This window comes from Glossina fuscipes, unplaced genomic scaffold (genome assembly GCF_014805625.2).
Source record: "Glossina fuscipes isolate IAEA_lab_2018 unplaced genomic scaffold, Yale_Gfus_2 42, whole genome shotgun sequence".
In the NCBI taxonomy this organism is placed as follows: Eukaryota; Metazoa; Arthropoda; class Insecta; order Diptera; family Glossinidae; genus Glossina; species Glossina fuscipes.
The window spans coordinates 2,998,410-3,025,049 of NW_023998426.1; the positions used below are offsets into that span (position 1 = coordinate 2,998,410).

Below are 26,640 nucleotides of genomic sequence, written 5' to 3' on the forward strand. Positions count from 1 at the left end.
AATCTTTTTTCGCAATATTTTACTTTGTTAAACTACTTTTCATTTCTCGTTAAAAGCCGTTAGCTGGTTTTTTTTAACACCGTATCCAAAAAAAAAGGATCTATGGAGAATTGAGAGAACACAGAGTCGCTTCGAATAAGTACGAATAATGGTGAAAATAAGATCTCACTACTTTTTGTAAGAATTTCTTTTAATTTCTTAATTGAAACATCGTGAATAATGATCTTAATGATCGTACTCTATCATTTTGAATAACAAGTTTTATTTTTGATAAACTTTTTTGGCAAAAACAAAATTTAATGAAATATGAATCTGTAATGCATCTAAATAACTACCTTCTTAATTTTTTGTACTACTTTGATTTACATCTCTTCATATTGGCGGCATACAACAAGTGTGCGCCATTCTTGTATTCTTATACAAGAATGACGGTATACTTGTTGCTGTAAGTCTCGACTACTTATGCAAATGTTCAATAAGTTCTAAAAAAAAAAAATAAAAATTGATTACAAGTAATAAAGGCCAGGGGGGTACGCTCGCTGATGATTAAATTTAAAAAAAATTTGTAAAATATATCAAGCGAAAGGAGCTTCAATCTACTTTATGATCAAGTAAATATATTTTACCCGTCTTTCTCTTGCTGCTCAAATATTTCGACTGAAATTGATTACAAATCAATGTGGGGGGTATAGAAATTTGAATGAAAAACATGAAAAAAGAAAAGAAACATGTGAAAGGAGAAAAAATTAAAATCCAAAAAGTCATATATAAAATTTAGTAACCACAATATTTTTCTTTTGTACATATCATCACGCAGCAGTAATCCTGATGTATTTATATGTATTTTTAATGAACTTATGTATTATAAACGGAGCTTATATTTAGTTATTTATTATTATTATTGTAAATGTTACTATAGTTTTATGTCAGATTTGTAATGATCTTGGCCTAAAGGGGAGCCAGCCATTCAAAACAATTGACAACGCTTGATAAGAATTAACTAAAGTGGGTGGTAATGTACTTAATGTTGTATATACATATTTACACAATATATCAATTTTCATTTTCAGATGTCAGAACACTAAGATCCCGGAGAATATGTCTATACTAAGCACAGGAGATCAGGCGAAATTACAATTAATGCAAGAAATGGAAATTGAAATGATGTCAGAATGAAGTTTATATATAATCGCATGGATAATGTGTGCCATAAAAAATGTATACCACCGTGTTGATTGATGACGAAACGAAGCTAATCATGAAGAAGGGGCTGTAAAGAGCAATTTTCTTTTTACAGGATTTGCGTGTTTTACTTGATTTCTAAACTACTTTTAGGTCAAAATACTTTGTTTTTCTAAGCTTCTAACTTATTCATGCCGATCTTGTGAAAGCGTAAGTATTAATAAAAGATCATAAGTCTCCACTGGTAACGTTGGAATCATCCAATTATCGCAAAAACGTTCAGCGAAAGTTTAGAAGCAGATGTGACACCAGAACATTGCGGCGTGGTTTCGAACTGTTAAAGTGGGAAATTTCCTAGGACAAGCTTTCTGTTTAATTACCAGATTTCGTGTAACCACCATGTCTTTGCAGTTGCGCTACGTGTAACATAAACAATCTTTTCCACGCTGGTTTGCACTTTTCTCTGATATCTTCAAATAAAGTCAACACAGAGTTAAGAAATATTTTCCTTTAAAAACTCGGTTAAAGAACATAAAACACTTGTGGTATTTGCGGTGGATGCGTGCAATACCCAGAAGGACTTGGAGTAAACCCACCATACTATACTGTCATATCGATTGATTCAGATTCAACTTTCAATGTCCGTCCGCTTATCTCGATTTCTGTTCAACCCAGAAGTCGAAAGTTTTGAGATATTTTGATGAAATTGGCATTTTGACATGTTTTGGATCCAAGCACAAACAATGTTGAAAATGTTGAAATGTCGCTTTCACTATCGAGCCATTGCAAATTCTCATCTGTCTTAGCACATCTTGAGGAATTACGTGAAACCTAATACACAATTATCCGAAACGTTTTCGGTGCAAAGCAAACATATCTTTCTTGATTTCTTTTGGAATCTGATTTATGTATATTTTGTTATTTTTATTTTCTCATCAACCAGAAATCTTAACAATGGATTTTTATTGCTCAAAGACTTAAAAAATTTATATCGCAGTATAATATCTACATCCAAAAATAGCGTTTAGAGAAAGCATATCGAGTCCAATTCAATAAACCCTAGGTGTTTAAAGTGACTGATTATTGGGTATTCTAAGAAAAATCTGTGAGAGTTCATCCTCCAACTTAGCTGGATCTGTAATGGGCATGCGACATACTCCCCCATGGCATAAATATGCAGTTGGGTGTGCATCAATCATTTTGTATTTATCTAAAATACATTGGTTGTAAACTTGCATTTCTGGTTCCTGTGGATCAATCTCAGCTAAGACCATGCCAGGTATATAGTATTTACGTGATATCTCTGCGAACTTTTGTGTTAACTCCATTTTAGGACCTACAGCGACTAAATCTAAGCCGTTATCTTGAAGCATCATAGATGATAGCATTTCCGGTAAAACATAACCGAATGGTTTTTGATCGGCAAAAAATTCAAACATACGTACGACACGTTTGCTATAGTTCTCGTCATTATAATATTGAGCCAGTAAAAGAAGATTATAGGCTGCCATACTATTGCCGCTTGGTTCGGCACCGTCATGATCTGTTATTCATAAGAGGAGAATATTCGGTTATATTGTTTTTTTTAAATGAAACTTAAAATGAAATACCGACCATCTTTCAAGCGCACTACTACATTCGGTGAATTGGCTTGAGAGTAAAAATACGCTCCATTATCATTATCCCAAAACAGTGAATCTTGTGTTTCTTGCAACTCTTTGGCCCATTTTAGAGCCGTTCCATCTAAGCTGGTTTTGTAAAAATCCAACAAGCCTCTGATTAGAAACGCATAATCATCCAGAAAGCCTTCAATGCGTTCCTTTCTAGAGGAATATAGATGGGTTGGTAAACTTTTCAAACTTATTCATTAAATCATACATACTCTACATGCTGTAATATACTCTCGTCGTTTGTCCCTAAGCCATAACAGGACCGTTGTAAAGTTTTTGTTTCTTTATCATAAAGATGAGTGTATAAAAATTCCTTTAGTCGTGCAGCTGTTGACAGGTATTCCTTTCGCCTTCCACTATCGCAATCCGCCAATTTCGACAAACCAGTCAAGACTAAGCCATTCCAAGAACAAATGATTTTTGTGTCAAGATGTGGCCGTGGACGCTGCTTTCTCTTCTCAAGGAGCATCTTATTAACAAGCGTTAGCAATCGTTTAAGATTGTCCTTCTCCAGAGCAAATTTTTCACACGTTTTCTCAATGGAACCTCCGACAAATAATATGTTTTTGCCCGTCAAATGGCCGTGAGGATCACTGGTAGGTTCAACGTTACCATTTTCACGCAGATCGTAATGATGGGCGTAGATATTGAAAATCTTTTCCACGTCTCCTTTCTCGCAGTCTACGAGTAACTCTTTGTTGTCATTTATGCATTGTTTTATTTCATCGAATGTCCAAGCGTAGAAAGCACCTTCAATTTTTTTCGTTGCATTTGCGCTTGGTAAAGAATCGGCATCTTCGCCCGCGTAAAAGCCACCGAGTGGATGTCGTAAGTCTGCATTCGTATAATTATAGATCCCATCAGCATAATCAAGAAAGGAATTATCGCGGGTCACTTTGTAAGCATCAGCATAAACTGCCATTAACTGGCCCTGGTCATAAATCATCTTTTCAAAGTGCGGTACATGCCACTTGCGATCAACTGAGTAGCGAGCAAATCCCCCGAAAATGTGATCATGAATGCCACCTTTTCCCAGGCAACGCAACGTTTGCAATGCCATATCTAAAGCAATTTTCTGTTTGCTTACGATATAGGCGTGGAAAAGAAAATTAAGACGCGGCACTTTAGGAAATTTCGGGTGTGAACCAAAACCACCATATTCCTCATCAAAACGGAGTTCAAAAATGCGCAAAGTTTCAGCGACTTTAGCTTGCGAACTGCCCTCCTCAAAGGTCGCCTCCGATGTCTTTTCACTTAGAGTCCGCTGAAGCACTTCGATCACTTCTAGTCCGGTAGCTATCAATTCGGCTTGATTTTTGTTCCATTTATCCGCTATCGTTGTCAGAACATTGGTAAATGAGGGCATACCCCAGCTAGATAATAAACGAGACTTGATAACATTGCTGTTGGAGCTTTTTTATAAGGAAATGTTCAATGTATTCATTACTTCCGAAAAAACTCAAACAATTCTGTATTAAAAGAAAAATATTTTGTAAGAATGCAATAAAGTTTCAAATAATAAATCGATCTAAACTGTCTTGATTCCGAGCTTGAACTAATTGTTGCAAAATGCTTGTCCTATTATTTTATATTACATTGCTTTCTTTTCACTCGGAGAAAAGTTTGAGTCTTTTTAATTGTTAAAAAAAAAGAGCGAAAAAAAATCAACCGATCATTTGGTGGGAAATAAGTCCCCGCAGTAATTGGAGCCAGGTCCGGAGTTAACCAAACACTCATAGGCCATCCTCCACTGCCATTCATCATTAGTACAAATTGCATGTAGATGCGATCGATGTCTGGCCTCTCTTCACGATCCACTTTTATATTAACAAAGTTCTTATTCATAATGTCGGCTACCGCTTCATTTTCGAAAGATTCATGCTCCATAACGTGGCACCAGTGGCAAGTCGAATAACCAACAGATAAAAAGATTAATTTGTTCTCACGTTTCGCCTTCTCAATGGCTTCATCGCCCCATGGATACCAATCAACTGGATTGTGAGCATGTTGCAGGAGATAAGGAGATTTTTCTTGAGCTAAGCGATTTGTAAATATATGCCTTTTTACTTCAAAAGCACTAGTCGATGGCAATTCACCAGTTTTTGTATCGTCACTAGACATGCTGCGTATTCTATCGTTTTTGCTCCAAAGGTGACTACGGTTTTTGATAAGCAAAAAAAAAAAAAAATCCATTACTGTAACTGACTTGAAAGCAATTATTTTATTTTCACTTTCCGTTTTAATTGTTTTTAACTTACGTTAAATTTAACTGAATTGGCGAACTGTAACTATGATGATGAATTAACGGAGTTGATGTAGATATACATAGACTGCTGGTGCTACGAATTAAATGTTGAACATTACCAAATATTCTCGTTCTTATCAAATTATTTGTGTGTGAACGACAAATATTTTTAAACATACTAAATATGTGAACTTTCAATTCATATAAAACACTTGTGCTGTCGAATCCAACTTCACTTCCGTGTCAAAATTTTAAAAATCAATAACAATTGGTTAATTCGATTTTTTACAAGAATTATATCGTTTATAAGAATTATATCGTAAAGAATTTTATATTTATATAATAGAAAACCACTGATAAAAAAACACTTTAGTTACCGATGGAAAAATAAACTATGCAAATTTTTCAATTTTATTTTTCTTTATTCTTTTATCTAATTCTCATTCTGCTTGGGATTTGTTTACTTTACATGCCTTTTCCAATACTTCGTAAACAAGCAGCCATAATAAGCGTTTACGATATAAACAAAGATATTTTTAAATTTCGTAGGTCGTTCAAGCAGAAAATTGGCGATTGAATGAATGGAATGACTTGTTTACAAGCAAATCAATACAGCAACAGCTGATATATTTTATTCAAAAGAAAAATTGCTGTAGTACAACGTCAACTATATCAAGTGCATTTTGCTAAGTATATATTGTGGAATACCGTTTTGACAATTGTGGGTTCTAGAAGTAGAACTAATTTCCCCTACTGCAAATGGTACAAAATGTACTGCAAGAATGAACAAAATGAAAATTTTAAAGTTTAAATTTTTATGGAACTGCTTAATTCATGCCAGTTCAACAAACTTTATAAATGTGTCCATGTCAAACGGTCTTATCACAATGTTAATAAATGCACCAGGTTTTGTTTAACTAGAACTGATGATGTTTTGCGCATACATTTTTACCAAAATACATCATTTTGATCGGTAGCTACAAAGCTGAAATAGGCCGCAAACATACCTTGATCAATTGAGAATCTCATGTCAAAAAAGCGTTGCAATCTGCCTATATACATGCCCATTATAAATGTGAGACTAAGGCAACCTTGAAAAAAGGGATAAGTTTTTCATAGTGGCGTCGATATTGCAAAGATATTTCGAGAAACCTCTCATCTAAATGCTCCTCAAGTCCTTCTGCATGTTTCAACCGAAAATGACACCAATAGGCTTGGTAATACGTACAGAATTAGCGATGTACAGATTTATTTGCAATGGAATAGTGCTAATTATTGGTATTATGAATAAATGGAAAAAAAAATTCCAAATAAATTTGAATTAAAATTTTGTCGTAAATTGTGGTCGTATTAATAAATCAATCGCGACTATTTTCGCGCAAAACATTTGGGTTACAGGCTTTTAGACTTACCTTTAAGGGGTTGACAGTTACAGGCAAAAATAAAAAGAATATTTCGACTTTTTGCGAGGTAGTTCCAGTTTCTTTCATGTTGCGGATGCATTTACATTAGCCTTGCATTTATCGCAACCTATGTCTACAGCAACTTGTAGGTTCTTCTTGCTTTTAAAAATAGGATACTGAAATGACTCCTTTTGTCAGAAATGCATACATATTATCGGCATCTTAAAAACCCGACCACGTAGGAAAAAAGTGATTACAGTTATTTAAAATTCTTTTCGTCCAAATGACAGTCATCAAAAATTGTTTGGAGCAAGGTATGCTGTATAAGTGTTTTTTTGAAGATCGAAAGCTAAAAAGGATCTAAATAACCCACTGGTTAGTTCTAGTTTTAATTCTTGCTAGTTGAAGAACCCCTAAGATAAAGTTCAGAAATGTATGTACAATAGAAGGTCTTATCAGGACTTTAGTAAAGACGTTAGTCTTGTTTAATGAATTGTTTTATATTCTCTCTTCCACTATTTGTCCAATTAAAGAAAAAATTCCTCTTTAGGTAGAGTTCACAGGCATTGAAAACGTTCAAATCATTTAAATTTAATAATAGAATCGCTATTCTTAGTCTCATATATGAAAAACCCATACTTTTGTCTTTCTCCTAGAAACGCTCCTAAAGCGCAATACAATGATTGCGAAATTCGCATGGAATATCAAAAGATTGATTGTATATATACATATAACTTGCATTGCGTTGTGCGTGAACGCAAATTTTTGCAAATTTCCAAAATTTTTTCGTGCGTGGCTTACGACAATGCAAATAATGATGTATTTTCTTCAAGACAAAATAAAATCATATGGTTCTTGTTTCAAGCTCAATATGATTTTAAAACGGCTATTTACATTTCGAATACGAAATTTGAACTAAAGTGCTTTGCTTAAAAAAATCGTTTCTCAAAGAAATTTTTTAATTTTTACACCTCATTAACATTTGTGTAAACAAGTGCTCGTCATATGATTTTGCTTTAGCAACGCAAGCAAGCTATGTGTTCACTATGTGTTTCTTAGAGCGGATAATGCAAGTATTGTGTTTGAGCTTAACCTATATGCAAGAAGGAATTGAAAGTGTTCAAAAAGTAATTACTTTCGTTTAATCATCAGAAAAATAAGTAGCCAGAGCATTCAAAATACGCAAAAAGTACGCAGCGTTAGGGGATTACGTGATACTACCAAGGGATTGTTGGCATTGCTACTATAAAATTTGCTTTTTGCTCTCAGAGAAATTTCCGATTGCTCTATTATTAAAGAAAAGAGAGAAAGAAATACAGGAATAATAAATCTTTTCGCTTTTTTCTCTCATCTTTTAATCATTCACAATCATTCATCTAATTCATCTAATTGTTGTTAGTAGTATTGTGTGTGTGCTGTGACAATTTCTGCACAGAAATGGCCAAATTTTCATTAAAATATATTAAATTATTTAAAATCAGAATATAAAAAAGCAAATGCATAAATAAAAAACAAAATTAATTTTTTCAATTTCGTTTTAACTGTGAGTAAAAATATGAAAAACGAGAACATGGTCGACTTGTAGAAAGGAGTGTTTTAATTTTTGTTAAAAATATGTATGTGTGCAGTGTATGTGTCTAAATACAAAAAGAAAAATAAAAAAAGAGTTTATGGAAAGAATACAAAAAGGAAAACATGATAAAAAAAAATTATGACTAAATAGAGAAACTAGCAAATTTATGTCAGGCAAGACGTTTAAGAAATTAATATAAATAAAAATTCAAATATTTGAATATTGTGAATATGTTTTAAATAAATAAATAAATAAAAAGAATGCATTTATTAAAAATGTTTATCAATACGCAATATAAAACATAATGTGTATCCAATATCGTATGTAAAAAAGGCTGATGCATTACATTTTGTGGCACGGTAGAGTTAAAGGAAAAACTACTCCAAAATTTCTTTCACTTATTCGTTCATCTTACTCTCTCTGTTAATATTTTAAAATTGGACATGTATGTTAAAGTATCGTGTTAAATAAACTATTTACAAGATATGCTCTGCTTGTGGTAACCATTTTTTAATTACTTTACAACTTGATTTGGTGCCTACAAGTTTTTTCCTATTGTGAATATGTAATTTAATAAATTTGTTGTAACTTTTTGTTGCTTTTACGACTAGTTCAGCTTGTTCCCTAAAACTCTTTTTTTCTTTTTTTTTTGAATTATGTCTCGTTTTCTGGCTATGTCAAAGTTTCATTCATTCGAATTTTCACTCTTCTGCCATTGTTTACCATTAAAATGAAATTGTTTTGTAAAATCTGTTTGCATCAAAATTTTTCCTTAAGCTTTATATGCTGGGCTTAGACATGAAATAAATAATATTCATGTTACTACTGCTTCAACCTTCTAAATTGTCCTGCCTTTAATATTCAAAATGTATTTGAATATATGTGAATATATATATATATATATATATATATATAGGTATGTGCGCATATGTAGGTGTAACATAGCTATATACCTATATATATATATATAAATATATACATATGTATATGCACAGATCAGAAAAGAAACAAAATTCAACAAGAAGGAGTGTATGATAACAAAATAGAGAAATCATGTTTCAATTGACTAAAAACTAAAGTTACAAAAAAAAAAGTGCCAACACCCTTTTCCTGCGCTACCGTAAAGCATTTCACTTTGGGCTTCATTATCACACTACCGTCATAGATATCCATGTACATTTGCAATTAAATCAAAAAGACTAATAATGTAATCTTTTTGTTGTTGTTTTTTTTTTTGTGAGACGAACTTATGGAAATAGTAAAAAAAAAAAGAAAAAAAATTTAATCCATATTATAATATTAAGGAGTGTAGCCATTTCTGTATTAATCGTACCGCATCAGCATTAATTATCAAAATCAGAATAGCAAAAGTTTTATTTAATTGCCAAGAAGAGCGCTATAAAATTCATTATTTCTGTTAAAACACACATCTATTGCTCTCGTTGATAATATTTGCGCGCAAACAACAAGTTTTTCAAAAATCCATAATGGGCAACTGTTTACGTACAGAGAAACCAGATATTGACAAAAGCCATGTCGACCAGCGTAATCCATTGGACGATCCGGTTGCCGTTGGCGTTGCGGGCGTTCAACAAATTTCATTACCTATCGGTCAGCCACAAGAACAAATACGTCCCGTTCCACAAATACCCGAAAATGAGACTTCCAGTGCAAATGCAAAAATTTTTGTGGCCTTATACGACTACGATGCCCGCACAGACGAAGATTTAAGTTTCCGTAAAGGTGAACATCTGGAAATTTTAAATGATACACAGGTATTAAATATATATAATTCAATTAATTTAAAGCTATTGGTAATCATTTAATAGAAAAAAAGGGTCTATAGATAAATATGCTGTTGAAGCAGGGCCCGTTTGTGCTTCTTTCACAGTTGTCGATAAAGTATGCGTTTTATGCCACATTCTACTCTTCAAGTTCTTTTATCTGATATCCATATTGATTATATCCACTTTGTTGAGTCCATCATTAACATATCTTTACACACATATTATATATTTTCATATGAGGAATGGCACTTGTTCATCTAATGAGTAATAGGGAGAAAACATAAAAAAACTGACGAAAAATTCATTATAATTTTAGGTGGGAGTGGGCGATTTTTTCAATTTCTGCATAGATGTTTCAGGACCACCCTTACATATATGCGCAATTTGTTATCGTTACAGGCTGTGGTAGTAACGGGCGAAAAACTGAATTATTTTTGTTTTGAAAACATTTTTTTTTGAATTTTTGCGGTATCAGATTATGTTGCACTGTGATCGTGGCCTTCGCTCAATTTCAATACCAATCTTAGTGCTAATGTTTCTGCCAAATTTGAAGCCGATAACTTCGTGTTTGCGCTTAGGGGAGTATTTATCCCAGATATTACACACCCAGACAGAGGGACATCTTTAAATTGGTTTGTGGGGTCTATGAAGGTTCACTCTGGACGTTTTAAACGTTATGACAAAATGAGTATATTTTTTGCTCATCCTTTAGTGATGAGGTGTAATAAACAAGAAAATTATATTCGATCGTGACTGAATCTTTTATGTCCATCACCGTTATCCTAAAGAAGCTAAAAAAAAGGAAAAGAATTAAATTTGCATATTCCCGTAACGCTGGGTGGGAGCGAGTGATATTTTCTATTTTCAGAATGAAAGTGAAAATTTGCATGGTATACATGTTTTCACAGGCAAAAGACACAAAAAAAGCATAGCTGTTCCCACCTTTTACTGTAAAAACGTGTGGGCGTTGTAGGTGTGTCCTTTGACCGGATGGTATCATTTCCAATTTCCTTAGGTGATATCTTCATCGGAGAGTGTTTACCACAGATGCTATGCAGACAGCTGGCTTGACGGACAGACGAACAAACGGACATGTTTAGATGCATTTCCACTTTGAATTTATATACATTATGGAGGGTTTGCGGGTTGCTCTTGCGCGATATATTGGTATATTTGAATTTTGATACACCATAACACAGGGTAGGGGTATTTAATTTTTCCCATATATGTACGGATACCATAGCATCGGGCATAGAACATGCGTTCAAATTTTTGTAGACGTATCCGCTATAGTTTATTAGTAATGGGCAAGAACGATTTTTTATTCCTTTGAAAAACGGAAGTATTCTCAGTTTACTTGGTACTGTGGGCATATCCTTCGACCGATTCGTGCTACTTTCAATACAAGCTCGCGTGCAGGACCTTAAAATGTTTCCGCCAAACTTGAACTCGATAATTTCATTTTTCCGAGCAGGAGAAAGTTTGCAGCAGCAGACGGACAGACGGACATGCTTAGATCGATTCAGAATTTGATGCTGATCCGAAATATACATACCTTTCGGGATCTCTGCGGCTACATTCTCGGCGTTTCAAACGTTTTGATAAAATAAATTCAGCTCTCGCTCGTCCTTCTTGATGAAATTATAAAAAAATGTAAAAAGACTTATCCATTATATAGGTAGGTTAGTATCTCCTTAGAGGGGGTATTTAGAAATGTAGATAGGCATTATATTTAAGTGCACCTTATTTCGCAATGGAAATTATTACTAAATAGTTCATAAATTACCCTACATTTATCATTCCTTTTAGAAACACAGATGTCCCTCGTTTAACTAGGGACTTGCAAATCACCTTTTCGATACGACATGGCGCACATTGCATTGATATGCATTATTTCGAGGTATCTTATAACATAGTTTGGATACAACACGAATGACGTTTCGATACTGCACGATATACATTTTTTGATTTATGTTACACTTACGCTTAAATTGTGTCGTCCAAACGATATTCTAGTTCAAATAACTAAGAACATTAAATTCATTTGGGACCGAGAATCTTTTATACCCATCACCGTTTACCTCAGAAAAACACAAAAGAAGTAGAAAAACAAATTCTCATGCTCTACAATATGAAGTGGGTGCAGATGATTTCTTCTATTTTGAAAATGAAAGTTTTTCTCGCAGAGGCATGTGGGCGTTGTAGGCGCGTCCTTTGGAAAGTTTATGTCAATTCCGAATTCTCTTGGAAACTTATAGGCGATGTCTTCCTTTTCGCTAACGGGAGAATGTTTACCACAAATGCTACAAAGTTGCGCACACAGAAAGTTGGATAGACGAATAGGCGGACATGTTCAAGTGCATTCAAGATTTGAAACTGGCCAGGAATTTGTATATTTTATGAAGTTTTTGATGCTTGTTGAAAAAGTGATAAAATTTCGGTGAACTATAATATTGGGTAGGCGTGGTAAATTTTTGCCATTTATATGCTGTATTTTATGAGTAATGAGCAGAAAATCAATCTCTCTTAGAGATGTTCCCAGTTTACGCGGTGCTGTGGGCGTGTGTTTCGACGGATTTAGCGTATTTTCAATACCAACCTGCGTGCAACAACTGCTTCCAGTGTTTCTCCCAAATTTGAAATCGATACTTTCATTTTTGCGGCGAAGATGATATTTACAACAGACTTTATACAGACGGACACACGAATATGCTTAAATCGATTTAAGATTCGATGCTGATCAAGAATATATATACTTTATGGGGTCTCTAAAGCTTCCTTCAGGGTGTTGCAAACGTTCTGACAAAATGAATATCCCTCCATCCTTCGGTGATGGGTATAAAAATAGAAAAGTATACATGTATAACATGGTTTCAATATAGCACGGTACGAATTAGTCGTGTTAAGCAAGGGACATCTGTAATTATTTTCGCGGAAAATATATTCCACCTATGCTGGTAACTCTAAAAGTTGATTCAAACGCTACATTTTAAGCGCTAAACACGATGGTTGCGTTATGTGTAGCTGATAAGGCAAAATCAGTTGAACACGTACCTTTACGTGCGTATGGTTAGCGTTTGTTTACATACCTCTTAATGAAGTGCAAAATTAATAAACTGAAGAATTTCTATGAAAAATTTTGAAGCAATCAAAAAAAAAAAACGAGTACGAATATTATTGCCGGGCAAGCCAAATTATTCATACCCCACATCACTTTGCCTAAGGCAATTGTTCACTTGTTTCGGTAATTATACACCGAAAATGACTTATTATTTCCATGTAAAGACATACTTTTCATGAAAGCTTGCTTATTGGAGGCACCCTTACCTCCGGTGGTATTTAAAAGATAGACCAACGTGGTCCAAATTCGGTAAGGTTGAGTTCTTTGTCAACTTACTATTATGTACCACTTCTCGCCATCAAGTATTGAAAATGAGTTTTTTTATCATAGAAAAATTCAGTTTCCCTAAAACGATTATATTAGCTTGGGGAAAAAGAAATCCATTATTTTTATATGAACTTCAGGACATTATCTCACAACTGAATGCACCAAACAAAAAACAGCAAAAGAATTTTTTTTACTGCGAAATGTACAGTATGTAAATGTACAGTATTGGAAATTGTTTGATCGATACTTTACGAGAAATCATCGGTAGATGGCTGCACTCTTTTTCCCCAACCTAATATGAGAGAGGGTTCAAAAAATTGTTCCCGTCGAACCAAGTTTTCCAAACCAATTCAAAATGTCCAAACACCACTACAGAGCGAGCTTGATCGACAAGTTTTGAAAAATTACAATTTTTTCCTATGTAAAGCATTTTCAAAATAGAGCGTTATATGGGGTGTAATGGTAAAAGTGAAGTATTTTCAAAAGCGGTGGTCCTTGAGTCTACAAAATGATTCTGAATTGATCGGTATAATAAAAGGTGTGCCTATCTTAAGCCCGTGTGCATGTTACATACGTTCGCAGAAACTTCATATAGCGTGTTTCACAAGGCGCAGGGTCTAATACAGAAAGCGAAACCATTTTTTTTTCGTATAGGAATAGCGATACACTTTTGTTTAATTTTTTCTTTCTTTTTAATAAACATGTAAACGACCACTTTGAAGACATATTATAGTTGGAACATGTACCATATAATTATACTGTGTATTTACGAAAATACATCACTGTGTTGCTTGTCAAAATTAAGCTAAATAAGCAGAAATTTGAAAAATTTGCCTAAAATTCGCGTTCACGCACAATGCAACGAAAGCGATGTTCATTTACACTTAAAAATATACAAAATCAATTTTATATTGACAGCCCGTGCGGCAGGCACAACACCTAACGCTATCATTGTGTTGAGCACTTTAACAAGACGATAATTTACATCACTGGCTTCTCTACGAGTTAATTGAATAAAAATGTTCATATTGAGTGCACTCTTTATGAATTTCATGCTCTAAATTAGTTTCAAAACTGCTCTTTACACCCATTGTTTGCAATCCTCTTTATGGAACTTTTCTAAAATTTCATTTGTCGGTATTAGGAAGTTTTTTATGCGCGCACACATAGGAAATGAATTTATTTATTTTTTTTTAAACTTATATTAAATGGATTTGGTTAAATGCATGAAGGACAGTAAAAGATGGGAAAATTAGGTGAAACATTTTATAGTGCTCCGCTTAATTAACGAGCTGCGTAATTTATTTTTAAAAGTCTCCGACAAGAGAACAATGCTTTATTACCAGGTCAAGCGGTGACCTGTACGTGCGGCGAACGCCTGACCAATTGTTGTTTGATAGATTTGGTTGAAAAATCATAGTAAAGCGCTTAAGATTTTATATTTATTAGATAGGAAATTTAATGATTATTTATCAAGAGTGGTATTGTCACTGAGAATTCAAAAATAGGAAAAATTAAAGAATAAAGTTGTTGTACTGCACTGTAGATCACTTGTGATACAAGGGTGTATTAAGTTTGTGCAGGTGTATGCAACCGCTGGAAGAACTTGAAATAGACTCACTTTTTAATACAACAAGCGATTAAGAATCACTTTCTGAATCGATCTAAGCCGCTCAGAGTTGTTTGCAAGAATTTAAGTGACGTCTTATCACTTATTCTCATCATCAGACTCTTTAAAGTCCATTAAAGCAACATTGCTTAATACGCGTGATTTACCTATGTCTTAAGTAAACTAGCTCTTAACCTTAAAAAGTCATTATGATTCGAAAATTAATTGTTGTTAACTATTATCGGTTGCCAAGCTTATGCATGCTTCCGATGGCTTAGGGGTTCATTTGCAATTTGGTTCTGTACCGGTTGTGGGTGTGGCTCTATGCTAATCGTGTACATGCTTTTTTTCTTTTTCTTTTTTGTTTTGTTATTTGTTTTATTATACCTATACTAAGTTTTAATATTAATTAATATAAGATTTACTTTAAGAGTCAATTGAACTCGATTGTCAATTTGCTTTAGTTGAGTTCCATGTATAAGTAGAACATTAATTAAACATTAAGCTTGTCTGTCCATCTTGTTTTCTTGTGTTCAATCTGCGCAGGACAGTTTTTGACCTACATTTCATACTTCGATTTGTTTTGGTCCAAGGAAGAATGCTATGCAAATTGGTTCGTTGTGGTCCACTTTTTCAAGCACTTTCCTTGCATTATATTATTTTGAAAAGTCGTTCTATGAATACCTGTGGGAGGCTATAGGGTATTGAATAGTCGATCATTATAGTGGTTTTTTTTTTGCTTTCTTTCTATAACGTACAGGAGTTCAGGATTACAAGAAGGGGATATAGCACTTAATTTTGTAGTACTTCTTCATCCGTTATCTTCCAAATTGTTTTGTTGCTTCTCTCTACACCACGCATATTCTTATCATACTCATAGTAGTAGTTTGCCTACATTTTTACTTTATAGTAGGTTTACAGGTATTACCAAAAAAAAAGCCTAACACTTAACCGTTGGAAACACACTCATTAGAATACGCTCACTCTCCGTCTCTTTCTCTTCCTGCATTTCTCCCTAATCATCAATGCGTTGAAACGTATCGATTGAGTTTTTACATCGAATTTCTTATTTCACATGATGTGTACGCATATCAAACGCACCAAAACGTATATTTCGATTTACGCGTGTAAGAGTTATACCACGCAGTTAATTTGTTAAAATTTTTTATTTACAAACGCTTTTATACGAAAAAGCTTTACATTAATTTTAGTTATTTTGTGTTAATTACATAAATTGAGTTAATTTTTGTAATAAAAAGCACAGCGTTTGCTAAGCAGATCATTAAACCCACAACGAAGCTTTCGAATTCACGTTTAAAATTTGTATATTTCAAACTCCTGAGATATGGATCAGAAATTTCGACATTTGGCCAGATGAAGGCTCTTAGATAGTTAAACTTGCACAAAATTGGTACAACTTACCCCTCTGAAGCGTAAAGAATGTAGATTTTGGGGATCTGTAAACAACCAGTCTGTAGCAAGATGGAAAAAATATAAAACGTCCTGCTTTCTGGCAACATCACTGTGCATCACTGTACCGTATTGGATGTGTGTTTATAATAACGTGATGGATAAACATTTGCCGAGACTAAGAAAAAAAACAATTTTTTTTCTTTACAAAATTCGTTTTCACTTAAAAGGCTCTCTGATGCTTTCTTTATGGAACAAATTGTCTATTAATGCATTTCAGTTCCCGCCATGAACTAATCGCGTGATCCAAATATTTTTCCCTTTAGTATCCTTTTCTGATTTGTAAACAAATAAAACTCGAAAAAGAGTTGTCTTTTACTTCGAGTAAACGCTGTTAAACCAGTTCTCCCATCTTCAAATTTTCATGCAAATCAGTGAATACTCCCTTTTTTACAGCCACTACTCCTTTCGTTTTTTTTTCATAATGTACGTAACACCCACAAGGAAGCTTCAGAGATCCTACAAAGTATATATATTCTTGATCAGCGTGAATTGATCAATTGATTAAATTTTGTCTGTCCGTCTTTGTGGTATTTGTTGTTGGCATTCTTCTCTTTGGTCGCAAAAATTAAGATATCGACTTAAAACTTGAAAAAAATTCTTCCACGCAGTTTGGTATTGAAAATCGGCCGAATTGGACAGAGCAGAAGCCCGCAAAGTTAACGCAACTCCGTTCTTCGTTACCCAAAAATTACAAAAGTTCAAAGGTTAAAATTATTGACGTTTACTTTACAAAGCACCCTACTATTTACATGCAGAAAGGAAAAAGAACGGCCACGCCCACAAAAGTTTACAAGTGATTAAATAAACCTTTTTTAATTTTTTTGAAGTTTTTTGCTTATTCATCACACCGTAAACCTGACACAATGTATAGAACTATTTTGCACATTCCTGATATGAAGATATATTATCTGCCTAAAAATGGGTTAATTCTAAAATAACTATGGTGAACATCACGATATGGCGAATAAATTCTTTCTAAAAAAAGCGTCCATATGGATATCACATAAAAAGGCTTGGAGAGCAGAATGCAGAAAACTAAGTCTCTTAATTATGGTGGTCGTCATGATGATGGTAGATTTATTTTTCTTAATTTTTCTTATAAAAATACTTAGCAATCAAGTAAAAGGTGGAAGATAAATATCTTATTCCGTTCACCTTATGACGAGAATGGAGCGCCTATAAATATTAATAGCGGTGGAGTTTCGATCCTAGCCGAAAATAGCTTTCTTATTTGTTTTTATTTAACTATACATAGCTACATTGATATAGATTATCCGCGTAGGGAGAACTAAAGACTATTGCTCTGCCGGTAACCATTGCAATCGTCAACTGTCATAATTCAAGAATGAGTATATATTTTTTTTTTTTAAAGGATTACGGAGTCATTTAAGGATTTCAGCGTCAGCGGTAGCGCATTCCAGCGTCGAGCTACATGGACAATAAACGAGCACTTCGATAACGAGTTAGATAATCGCGGAATTAATATAAAATGGTTACTACACGACCTAGAAAACTGTAGCCGTTCGATCAGGAGAGTAGGCGCTTGATGAATTTCGCCAATTTCGTGCAATCTGCCACCTCTAAAGATCTCAAACTTCGAGCAAAAAATCTGCCCCGTAAAATATTCCCGACTTAAACCCGGTTTCTGTAAATGCTACCACAAGATAATAGGATTTAACAGAACTTACAAATACATTGCGTAGTTTCGTATGAGGAGCACGGACATTCTGATACAGTATTTCCAACAGTATTGCCAGCATGATAGATCATTAGAAAGGTTATCCATCAAGGATTTAGGGAAACTTTACAAAGATGATACACCGTTGGAAACGGTATTGATCAAGAATTCACGTGATATTGATTTTGTTTGTCGGAAACACTTGGTTTGGTCACATTGCTTTGCATATGAGTAAATATGTACGTACAGCAATTTTCAAAGTTTCAAAAAAAAAAAAATGTCTACCAACACATACAACTTCATAAGTGCGATACGCAGTTGGAAATTTATCGATCTAGGATTCATGTGATATTAGTGTAATCAGTTCGCAGCACTTGCTTTGGTCAATATAAAAGATATTTTCGAAGTATGAAAGAAAGGAAACTTCATAAATATGATAAACCGTTCGAAAGGTTATCGACCAAAGATTCACAGAACATCAGTTCCATTTTGCTTTTTCGGTCTCGTATTTGACATAATGTAGAAAACTTTTTATACCAAATTTTAACAAATTAAGATAAAGTCATGCTTTGTTTACAATATTCTTCCAAAGAATTCAGAAAAAGTTGTATTTTAACTATATTTCGATTTAAATGCTTTCGAGACTGCGTTTAGAGAATTTGGTTATATGGGAGGGCGTTCAAGTAACTACCTCATGTGATCCATTCTTTTTTTCGAAATACTATTGCTAAGCAACCTTCGTCGAAAAATTTTGTAAATTACAGTTTATATAACAACTTATCCAAAATAAACCGTCATGTGGGAAGAGTTGAGGAAACGGTCCAATTGTGTTTATTTTAGGGTCAAAACACGTTTGTGTTTCGTTAAAAAATATATCAAAATTTTCGATCTGTTAACTGAAAACAAGAATATATGCAAGCTTAAAATCTCTTCTGAATCGATTTGCATAATAAAAGAGGCGTTTATTATAAACCTTTACGAATGCTACATACATACGCACAAAGTTAATACACTTTGTACCATAAGTGCTGAGGCGTAGAAAAACCTTTCCTTTATTGTTGCAATTTGGGTATCCTTGGGCACGGTACATGTACGTTTAGATGTGAAACAAAATTCATTGCTTGGTTGCGTCAGTGTTAGTAAATGAAAGTGAAAGTTTTAAAGTATTTAATAAACATTATGAAATAATATCTATTTCTAGTACATAGAATGTGGTTGTATGTGATTTTTAGCATTTAAAAATCAAACAAAAAAGTATGCATAATAAGTTTTATTTATAAACTATAGAAAAGTCAATAAACTAAATTAATCGACATAAGATTTCAACGGCGCTGTTGTCAACTAATTTATCTGTTATTCCATTTAAAAATATTTATTCTACTAAATAAAATGCATGTAATATTGAAGCCTGATGGGTGTGAAAAATTGACCGTATACTAGGCGAAAATATAGATTTGCTTCTCTTGTCCGTTTTATAAACAGCCATTAAAACCAGGTGAAGACACAATAGTTCGATTCAGTCCACCATTAAAATTGAACCAATCATTCTGCAGTTATTCACATAACGACTTTTCAAAATAAGGCTTTATATGTGAGGTGGTCGAAAAAGTGGTCCCATCCGAACTATTTTCAATAGTGTTCGTCCTAGGGCAAGAGCATGTCATTATACGAAATTGCTCCAAAATATGTAAAGACATGCGGCCTGTGCACAGGAAAACAAGGCAGACGTGCGGACAGAAAAGTTCAACTCCTTTCAGAAAGGGATTCTGATTCGATCGGTATAATAAGAGGTCGGTATATATTAATCTTTGTTGGTCGGTGTTGCACAATCTTAATATATCCGCGTACCGCAAGTGGTACAGGGTGTAAAAATCTTAAATGTTAATACATTTCATAGTACGACCCGCTATCATACCTTTTTCTAAAAAAAAGTCAGCATCTTCCATAATCGATCCAAAAAAAAAAAAAAAAAACAATTTCTCCAAATTTCAGTATCTCATGGTTCGCACGTAGATGACAAAAATAATCGCAAACATTGTACAGATAACCATGGATAAACCGAAACAGGATTTCACTGCTATGTCCACCCGTACCGCCCTTTGGTCCTCGGTAGGGTGATAGAAAGTTATCGTTTACAGATTTCTACTAATCATAACAAAAAGCCAAAATTTCAGACCAACTTGTAGTTGAAAAAACTTGTTATCTCACTTCTATAAAGCTTATGAGTAGACAGGGAACATCTTTACTACCTTGTTCGATGCAAACATTTCAAGGAACTTTCATAAGAAAAAAGTCAAAATTAAAGTCGACAAATAAATATATTTCACACCATTTCGCAAAGCCTTTTTAAAAATACGGTCCACTTGCAGGCATAGATGAGGCAAATAGGCAGACAGATAACCTTAACTCCGTTTGGAGAATAATTCTAAATATATTCGTGCAATGAAAGTTAATTCTATCTCAAGCCTTTCTGCAAGATGAATAGGACACATGGACAGACATGCTTAAATCAGCTAATAAAAAGTTGGATCTGTCACAACCCATAGTGAGTGCTTCTGCACCATGCACACACATAAACTGAATATGCTTACCTTACCTTACGTTAGGTAGCTTTAAAATAAATAAAAATGCACTTCGTTATGATGGTATAGTAGAAACAGTTTGATTATCAATACAGCAATATCTCTTTACTAAGTGCTTACGTAATAACAAATGGAATAATAAATTTAGTATATCTTCTTCTTTTCTATATTATTAAGTGGAAAAAAAGTGAAAAATCGTGCCAAAATTGGCAACAAGCAATATTGCGGCTTGAATAATCGATAGACAGTTATTGGCGGAGTATTCTCGTTTCATGGAAAAATTAAAACTTAAACAACTAAAAGGCGTTGAAAGGCAATGAACCGTAAATATTCTGCTGGTTTTTTGTTTACTTGTTCAAAGAGAGGAAAAAACCCAATTTAAATATATCTTTCACACTCATATATATATATATATATATATATATATATATATACATACAACAATGCAAGCATATAGATTTTCAAAAATCAATTTTGATCTTTCACATTCCACAGAACGAGTACAAGTAAACACGAATCGCATCAATAAAGGTCTAAGGTAGCGCTACAGTGTAGTAACCGGTATTAGTCAATAGGTAACTAAAACAAACGATGCTTTAATTGTGAAACATCCATAGTGAAAATCATAGATAAAAAACAAGTTAGAACGTTAGAAATAACCAAAGTCAATTTTCGAGTACTCTACGCGATTTCATTTAAGACAATTCATTACCCATTTTTCTCATAAATACAAAAAATTATACTTGATTGCCGTAAAAAAGTTTACTTTCACGAAAACTTTTATATAGGAGAGGGTGCCAAGAAAAAACCCATCTTGGACTAAATTTCGCACACTACAGATGTGAGCTCTTTTTTTTTGAAAGTGGTATAAATCCATTTTTGACACACATTCAATGAATGATAACAAGGAATGCAATCTGTGTAAAATTCTTCAAAATTTTCAACATTTTTCAATTCAATACAAACATTACGTAATTACTGTAATTACATATATAACTATTTTGAAAGTGGTATAAGTCCATTTTCGACAAAGACAAAACTGTGAAATTTAGTTAAAAGGTGCCGCAAAATTCAAATAAATATTTCACTTTTCCTTTCGACTTGTAGAAGGCATTGCCCCAGCCAAAGTTCTCACTGTTTGTTTCATGTTGTAAACGTAGTACGTATGTTTTAAATGAGGGATTCCACAATTTTCGTGATAATAGCATTAGCATGTATTCTTGGGACAAAGCGTTCAAGAAATTGCTTGCTTGGGTTGTCATCTTTCATTAATATAGCATTTGAAAATTGGTGTCTATTGAGCAAAGGAAAATGTGCCCTAAGCAGACATCAGACGGGCGGAGATGCTTAGTACTTTGGAAAATATTTTTGACTCTACCCACAAAGTATGTAACCTTAACCTACCTTTAGTAAAAGTAATGCAGGACAGATGGACGGAGATGCTTACTAGTTTAGAAAATGTGCCTGAATCTGTCAACAAAATACTTGAGCTTAACTTACTTTTAGTCCGAGTAATGCAGAGTGCAAAGATTAATTACCGGACAGACGGACGGAGAAGCTTAGTAGTTTAGAAAATGTGCCTGAATCTGTCAACAAAATGGTTGAGCTTAACTTACCTTTAGTCCGAGTAATGTAGAGTGCGAAGATTAAATACCGGACAGACGGACGGATATGCTTACTAGTTTAGAAAATGTTCCTGAATCTGTCAACAAAATACTTGAGCTTAACTTACCTTTAGTACAAGTAATGTAGAGTGCGAAGATTAAATACCGGACAGACGGACGGAGATGCTTAATAGTTTAGAAAATGTGCCTGAATCTGTCAACAAAATACTTGAGCTTAACTTACCTTTAGTCCGAGTAATGTAGAGTGCGAAGATTAGATACCCGACAGACCGACGGAGACGCTTAGTAATTTACAAAATGCGCCTGAATCTGTCCATAAAGTATGTAACCTTAACCTACCTTTAGTACAAGTAAGAATCTTTAGTACAAGTAAAGCAGAGTGCAAAGATGAAACAACTAACAAGCGGAGGGAAGCGCTTAGTAGTTCAAAAATGTTTCTGAACATATTCTCACACAATTTATTTTTCACGTGCCTTTAACAGAAACAGTAAACATTCGACAGATGGGCAGAAATGTGCCTGAATCTGTCCGCAAAACTTAACCTTATCCTACCTAAATCGATTCTCCAAGTAAAGAATAGATATTTTCAGTAGACATAAATTCGTTTGCTGCTCATATGAGTAATCGTTTTTTGTTCAAATAGAGTAATTATTTGGTTTTTTCAACTTTTCCATTGTTAGATTATTTAACTCATTACTTGTTTTTAATTGGTTTAATTAACTTTTTTTTTTTTTTTAATTTTAATACTCTATTGAAATGTTTATAATTTGTTAGAAGATGAATTTTTTTTCATAAGAATTTTATATTGAATACATGTTTCCTTCAATTTTCAGGGTGATTGGTGGTTAGCGCGTAGCAAGAAGACCCGTCAAGAGGGCTATATTCCATCAAATTACGTTGCCAAATTAAAGTCCATTGAAGCTGAACCGTAAGTATTATTATTTTTATCTACTTCGCACCTATATTTTATATGTTGGGTCGATGACGTACATTGTTTTTCCCTTTGGCGTCTAGCCTTCACATATGCATAGTCATAGTCTTGTTGAAGTTTAGAGCGAACATTTTTACAAATCATGTGATGATAATATTGTTACAAATTGAAGCTGGTTAAAAAAGCTTTTTCACATTCTACTATACATTGACGCATTATTTATTTATATTAATTATGCTTTATTTACGTAATTACAACGAAAACATATCCTGTTCATATTAAGCCTGGAATTTTCCGTTGATTTTGTATACCCTACATCACTTGTGATATATAGAGCATATTAGGATCGTGTGAATGTAGCTAATAACCAGAAAAGGATATAACTACCATCTAGTATGCGAATCGATCAGACTGTGATCTAAGTTTGTCTGTCTATCTTTTTTTTTGCGTTAATCTTACAGGTCGAAATTTTTGAAATACTTTAATGAAATATCGTACACTGATGTGTTTGGGCCACAGGGATTAACGCTATTGTCAATGGTTCAGATCGGAACAGGAAGTTTTCGATCACTCTCGATACAAAGCCTCATACTCACCATATAAATAACTATATCTAATAAAGTGGTGTAGAGTATTTGACCATGAACCAGGTTTTCTCCACAGTATTTTTAATTATTTGAATTGATTTGTCTGTCCGTTTGTGCACCTGACATTTGTTTTTGTGCTTAACCCGAAGGTGACAATTTTCAAGATATATTAAAGAACTTTCGTATACCACGACCCAAGATGAATTCATTCGAACCTCTTTTCCGATCATTCCATTATGCCTTATGCTGAATAAGCCGTTAATGAAAAAAAAATATACAATTTCCGAAACATCTCAACAAAAATTATTAAATAATAGTAGCATTCCAAATTAATGCGATCGATTAAGACAATTATTTGAACCTCCTTCTGTATAAGATTTTTTGTGAGAAGTAAGCCTTTATATGGCCAAAGAGTTTACTTCCTAAATAGCTCATGAAGAGGGCTAGCAGGTAAGGATAGCGTGATGTATAAATTAACTGCAGCGAAATCGATTCACGTAGATTCATTTTTTTTTTTTTTTTAATCCAATTCCCGAAAGGACTGCCTTTCCGCGGAACTAAGTAATAATTTTTGGTATTTCATCTGTATTTTGAGAGTTTATTCACTTGAAAAAGACATTTATTGAGAAAACTTGGTACAATGTATGTTAATCAAAATATTTTTGATCATTTTCTACAATATTTCACCGTATGTTTGGCAGAATGGCAATATCGTGTCGAAAGAACTTTTGTTGGCCATTGGACCCATTTTTGCATTTCTTCAACTTTGCGAAGCTCCATACCAGTCAAATCATGCCGCATCAATCTAAACAAATGATAATCAGGAGGCGACATGTCTGTAAGCCGGGTGTGGCAGAATTTTCTATTTGCGTTGCAAACAGTGTATTTTGGTAACAAGTGTTAAAAAAATGACATTTTCATTCAATTCTTGTCAACCGCTCGTTGAAACCAGTCGTTGACAATTGGGATATGAAGGAGCAGCTTCGCCATAAGCTTCTGAACGTGTTTGGCGGACGTCATCAGTGGATTTCTTCAAATAAACAAGAAAAGTAATGAAATTCGAAAATGTAATCTTGAGCGCTACGTGCAATTAGCGTCGGCATACGCTGAATAGCTCAATAATATTAAACGGATAATTATTTTATTCAAAACTATCGAATTTAATCGTTTGTCGCCTATTAAAATACACCGAACCATCGATTAAATGAACAATAATTGCGGTAGGCGAAGTAGTGTAGTAGGCATTAAATGATCGCGCTCGCCCAACTATGATGTTCTGACTTTTGATAACACCTGAAAATGGTCGATGATAATTTATAGTTCTCAATTAATATCGTCTGATATTCATGTGACAATTTTTGAAGTACATTTATAATATATGTATACAAACTTGTATAAAAATACGACATTTTCAGAAGTTTCATATAAAAAAAAACCTGCTGGAGAACATAAAATGTTTATTTGTACATTATAGCAGGAAAAAAAAAAAAACAAAAACAAAATAATAATAAGAAATCGGGCAAGTATAAATATTAATGTTGTTATAAAAGTCATATCATCGCTTGTCTGCTGCCATAACTTTATTTCGTGACCCAATTTCAATTCCCTCTTATTATTGGCAAAATTCTGCATATTTAAAATGTGGCCAAGTTATGCTTGGCTTGTATTGAGGCGGATCCTGGATATTTGTTACTTTAAAAATTACAAAGCATTTTGGCTCATCACATGCGTTTGTCCTTTGAGCTTTGTTATATTTTATATCTATATACATATATATATATATGTATATACATCGACATTTGCTTGCGGTCGTCAAGTTTCTCTCTGTCTTGTATATGCACCCAGCAACATAAAGCTGTATGCTTCAATGCTTTATCGGATTATTGGCGACCTTGAGAGCTCCAATAACAGATGATAAGCGAGCATATATACACTTTAGTGGTCACGTATAAATATTTTCCCTTATTACGAATTGTGCGACAAATTCGTTACAATTCCATGGTAGATATAAAAGCCATAGCGTATAAAATGCACAGCTCAATGCAAAACCAGTTGACCTGTCAATAATTTTTTTTTTAAACATTTAAGTGTGGAATATTTTGGAAGACAACAACAGGTATGCGTGCAGTGATAGGTGATACATAATTTAAACAACTAACATAATTCAAGTCAAGTCAAGTGCCGTTAAAATTTCTTTTATTCTTTCCTGGAAATAATCGCAATCGCAATGGCACACTGCCCGTATGTTATGATTATTGCAAACGATCAATTAGTGTTAAGGTATGAATACCATGTTTTCATATCGAAATAAATATCGGTTAAGAGCGGATTTATACATTTTCGTGCATTGGAAAGGGTAAAGATAACCAAAATCAATTTATTGGACGACCATTAGTAATCGTTTAATGGAAATAGAATATCAAAAACCATTACCTTTATTGTTATCATTATTTTTATTAATATCATTGTTATTATTATTGTTGTTATTATTAGTTTGGGGAAAAAGAAATCCATTATTTTTATATGAACTTCAGGACTTTATTTAACATGCTTCGGATTGTCCGATTTGGGTCAAATATGCACCGTTTTGTTGTACGATTTGTTGCCATTTTAAAGGTAACTTCAAAATGCCACTCTCACAGAAGTCCTGGTCTCTATTTGCAAAAAACTCTAGTAGTCGATTTTCACAATCCTCCCTAGATTCTAATTTTTTATAATTAAAGAAACTTTGCAATGCAAGAAAAAGATGATAATCGCTTGGTGCCAAGTCCGGACTGTATGCATTAAAACTTCCCAACCACGCTGTAACTCACAACTGATTGCACCAAAGAAAAAGCAGCAAAAGAATTTTTTTTACTGCGAAATGTCACCTTTCCAACGAACATAAATATGAAATTGTTTGATCGA

General features: G+C 33.6%; 2 protein-coding genes across 4 annotated transcripts in view; one reads left to right on the top strand and one right to left on the bottom strand.

Moving 5' to 3' along the window:
• Positions 1–2,234: 2,234 nt before the first annotated feature.
• On the bottom strand, positions 2,235–5,620 carry LOC119636969 (spermatogenesis-associated protein 20). 3 transcript variants are annotated; one of them, XM_038032733.1, is made up of 6 exons: positions 5,475–5,620; positions 5,111–5,191; positions 4,522–5,007; positions 3,065–4,225; positions 2,797–3,005; positions 2,235–2,725 (listed from the first exon to the last, which is right to left on the bottom strand). In XM_038032733.1, exons 3-6 carry the CDS (start codon positions 4,971–4,973, stop codon positions 2,250–2,252), a joined length of 2,298 nt encoding a protein of 765 aa, XP_037888661.1. In that variant the 5' UTR covers positions 4,974–5,007; positions 5,111–5,191; positions 5,475–5,620; the 3' UTR covers positions 2,235–2,249. The 3 variants fall into 3 exon arrangements, with proteins under 3 accessions (XP_037888661.1, XP_037888660.1, XP_037888659.1); XM_038032732.1 differs by lacking the exon at positions 5,475–5,620 and adding an exon at positions 5,277–5,414; XM_038032731.1 differs by lacking the exon at positions 5,475–5,620 and having other exon boundaries at positions 5,111–5,414.
• Positions 5,621–7,901: 2,281 nt separating this feature from the next.
• Positions 7,902–26,640, top strand: part of LOC119636997 (tyrosine-protein kinase Src42A) — a 105,180-nt gene continuing 86,441 nt past the window's right edge. Inside the window, exons 1-3 of the mRNA XM_038032769.1 lie at positions 7,902–8,572; positions 9,069–9,848; positions 23,049–23,143. Of these exons, the coding sequence (XP_037888697.1) occupies positions 9,561–9,848; positions 23,049–23,143 (383 nt within the window). The 5' untranslated portion in view covers positions 7,902–8,572; positions 9,069–9,560. The remainder of the gene's footprint in view (positions 8,573–9,068; positions 9,849–23,048; positions 23,144–26,640) is intronic.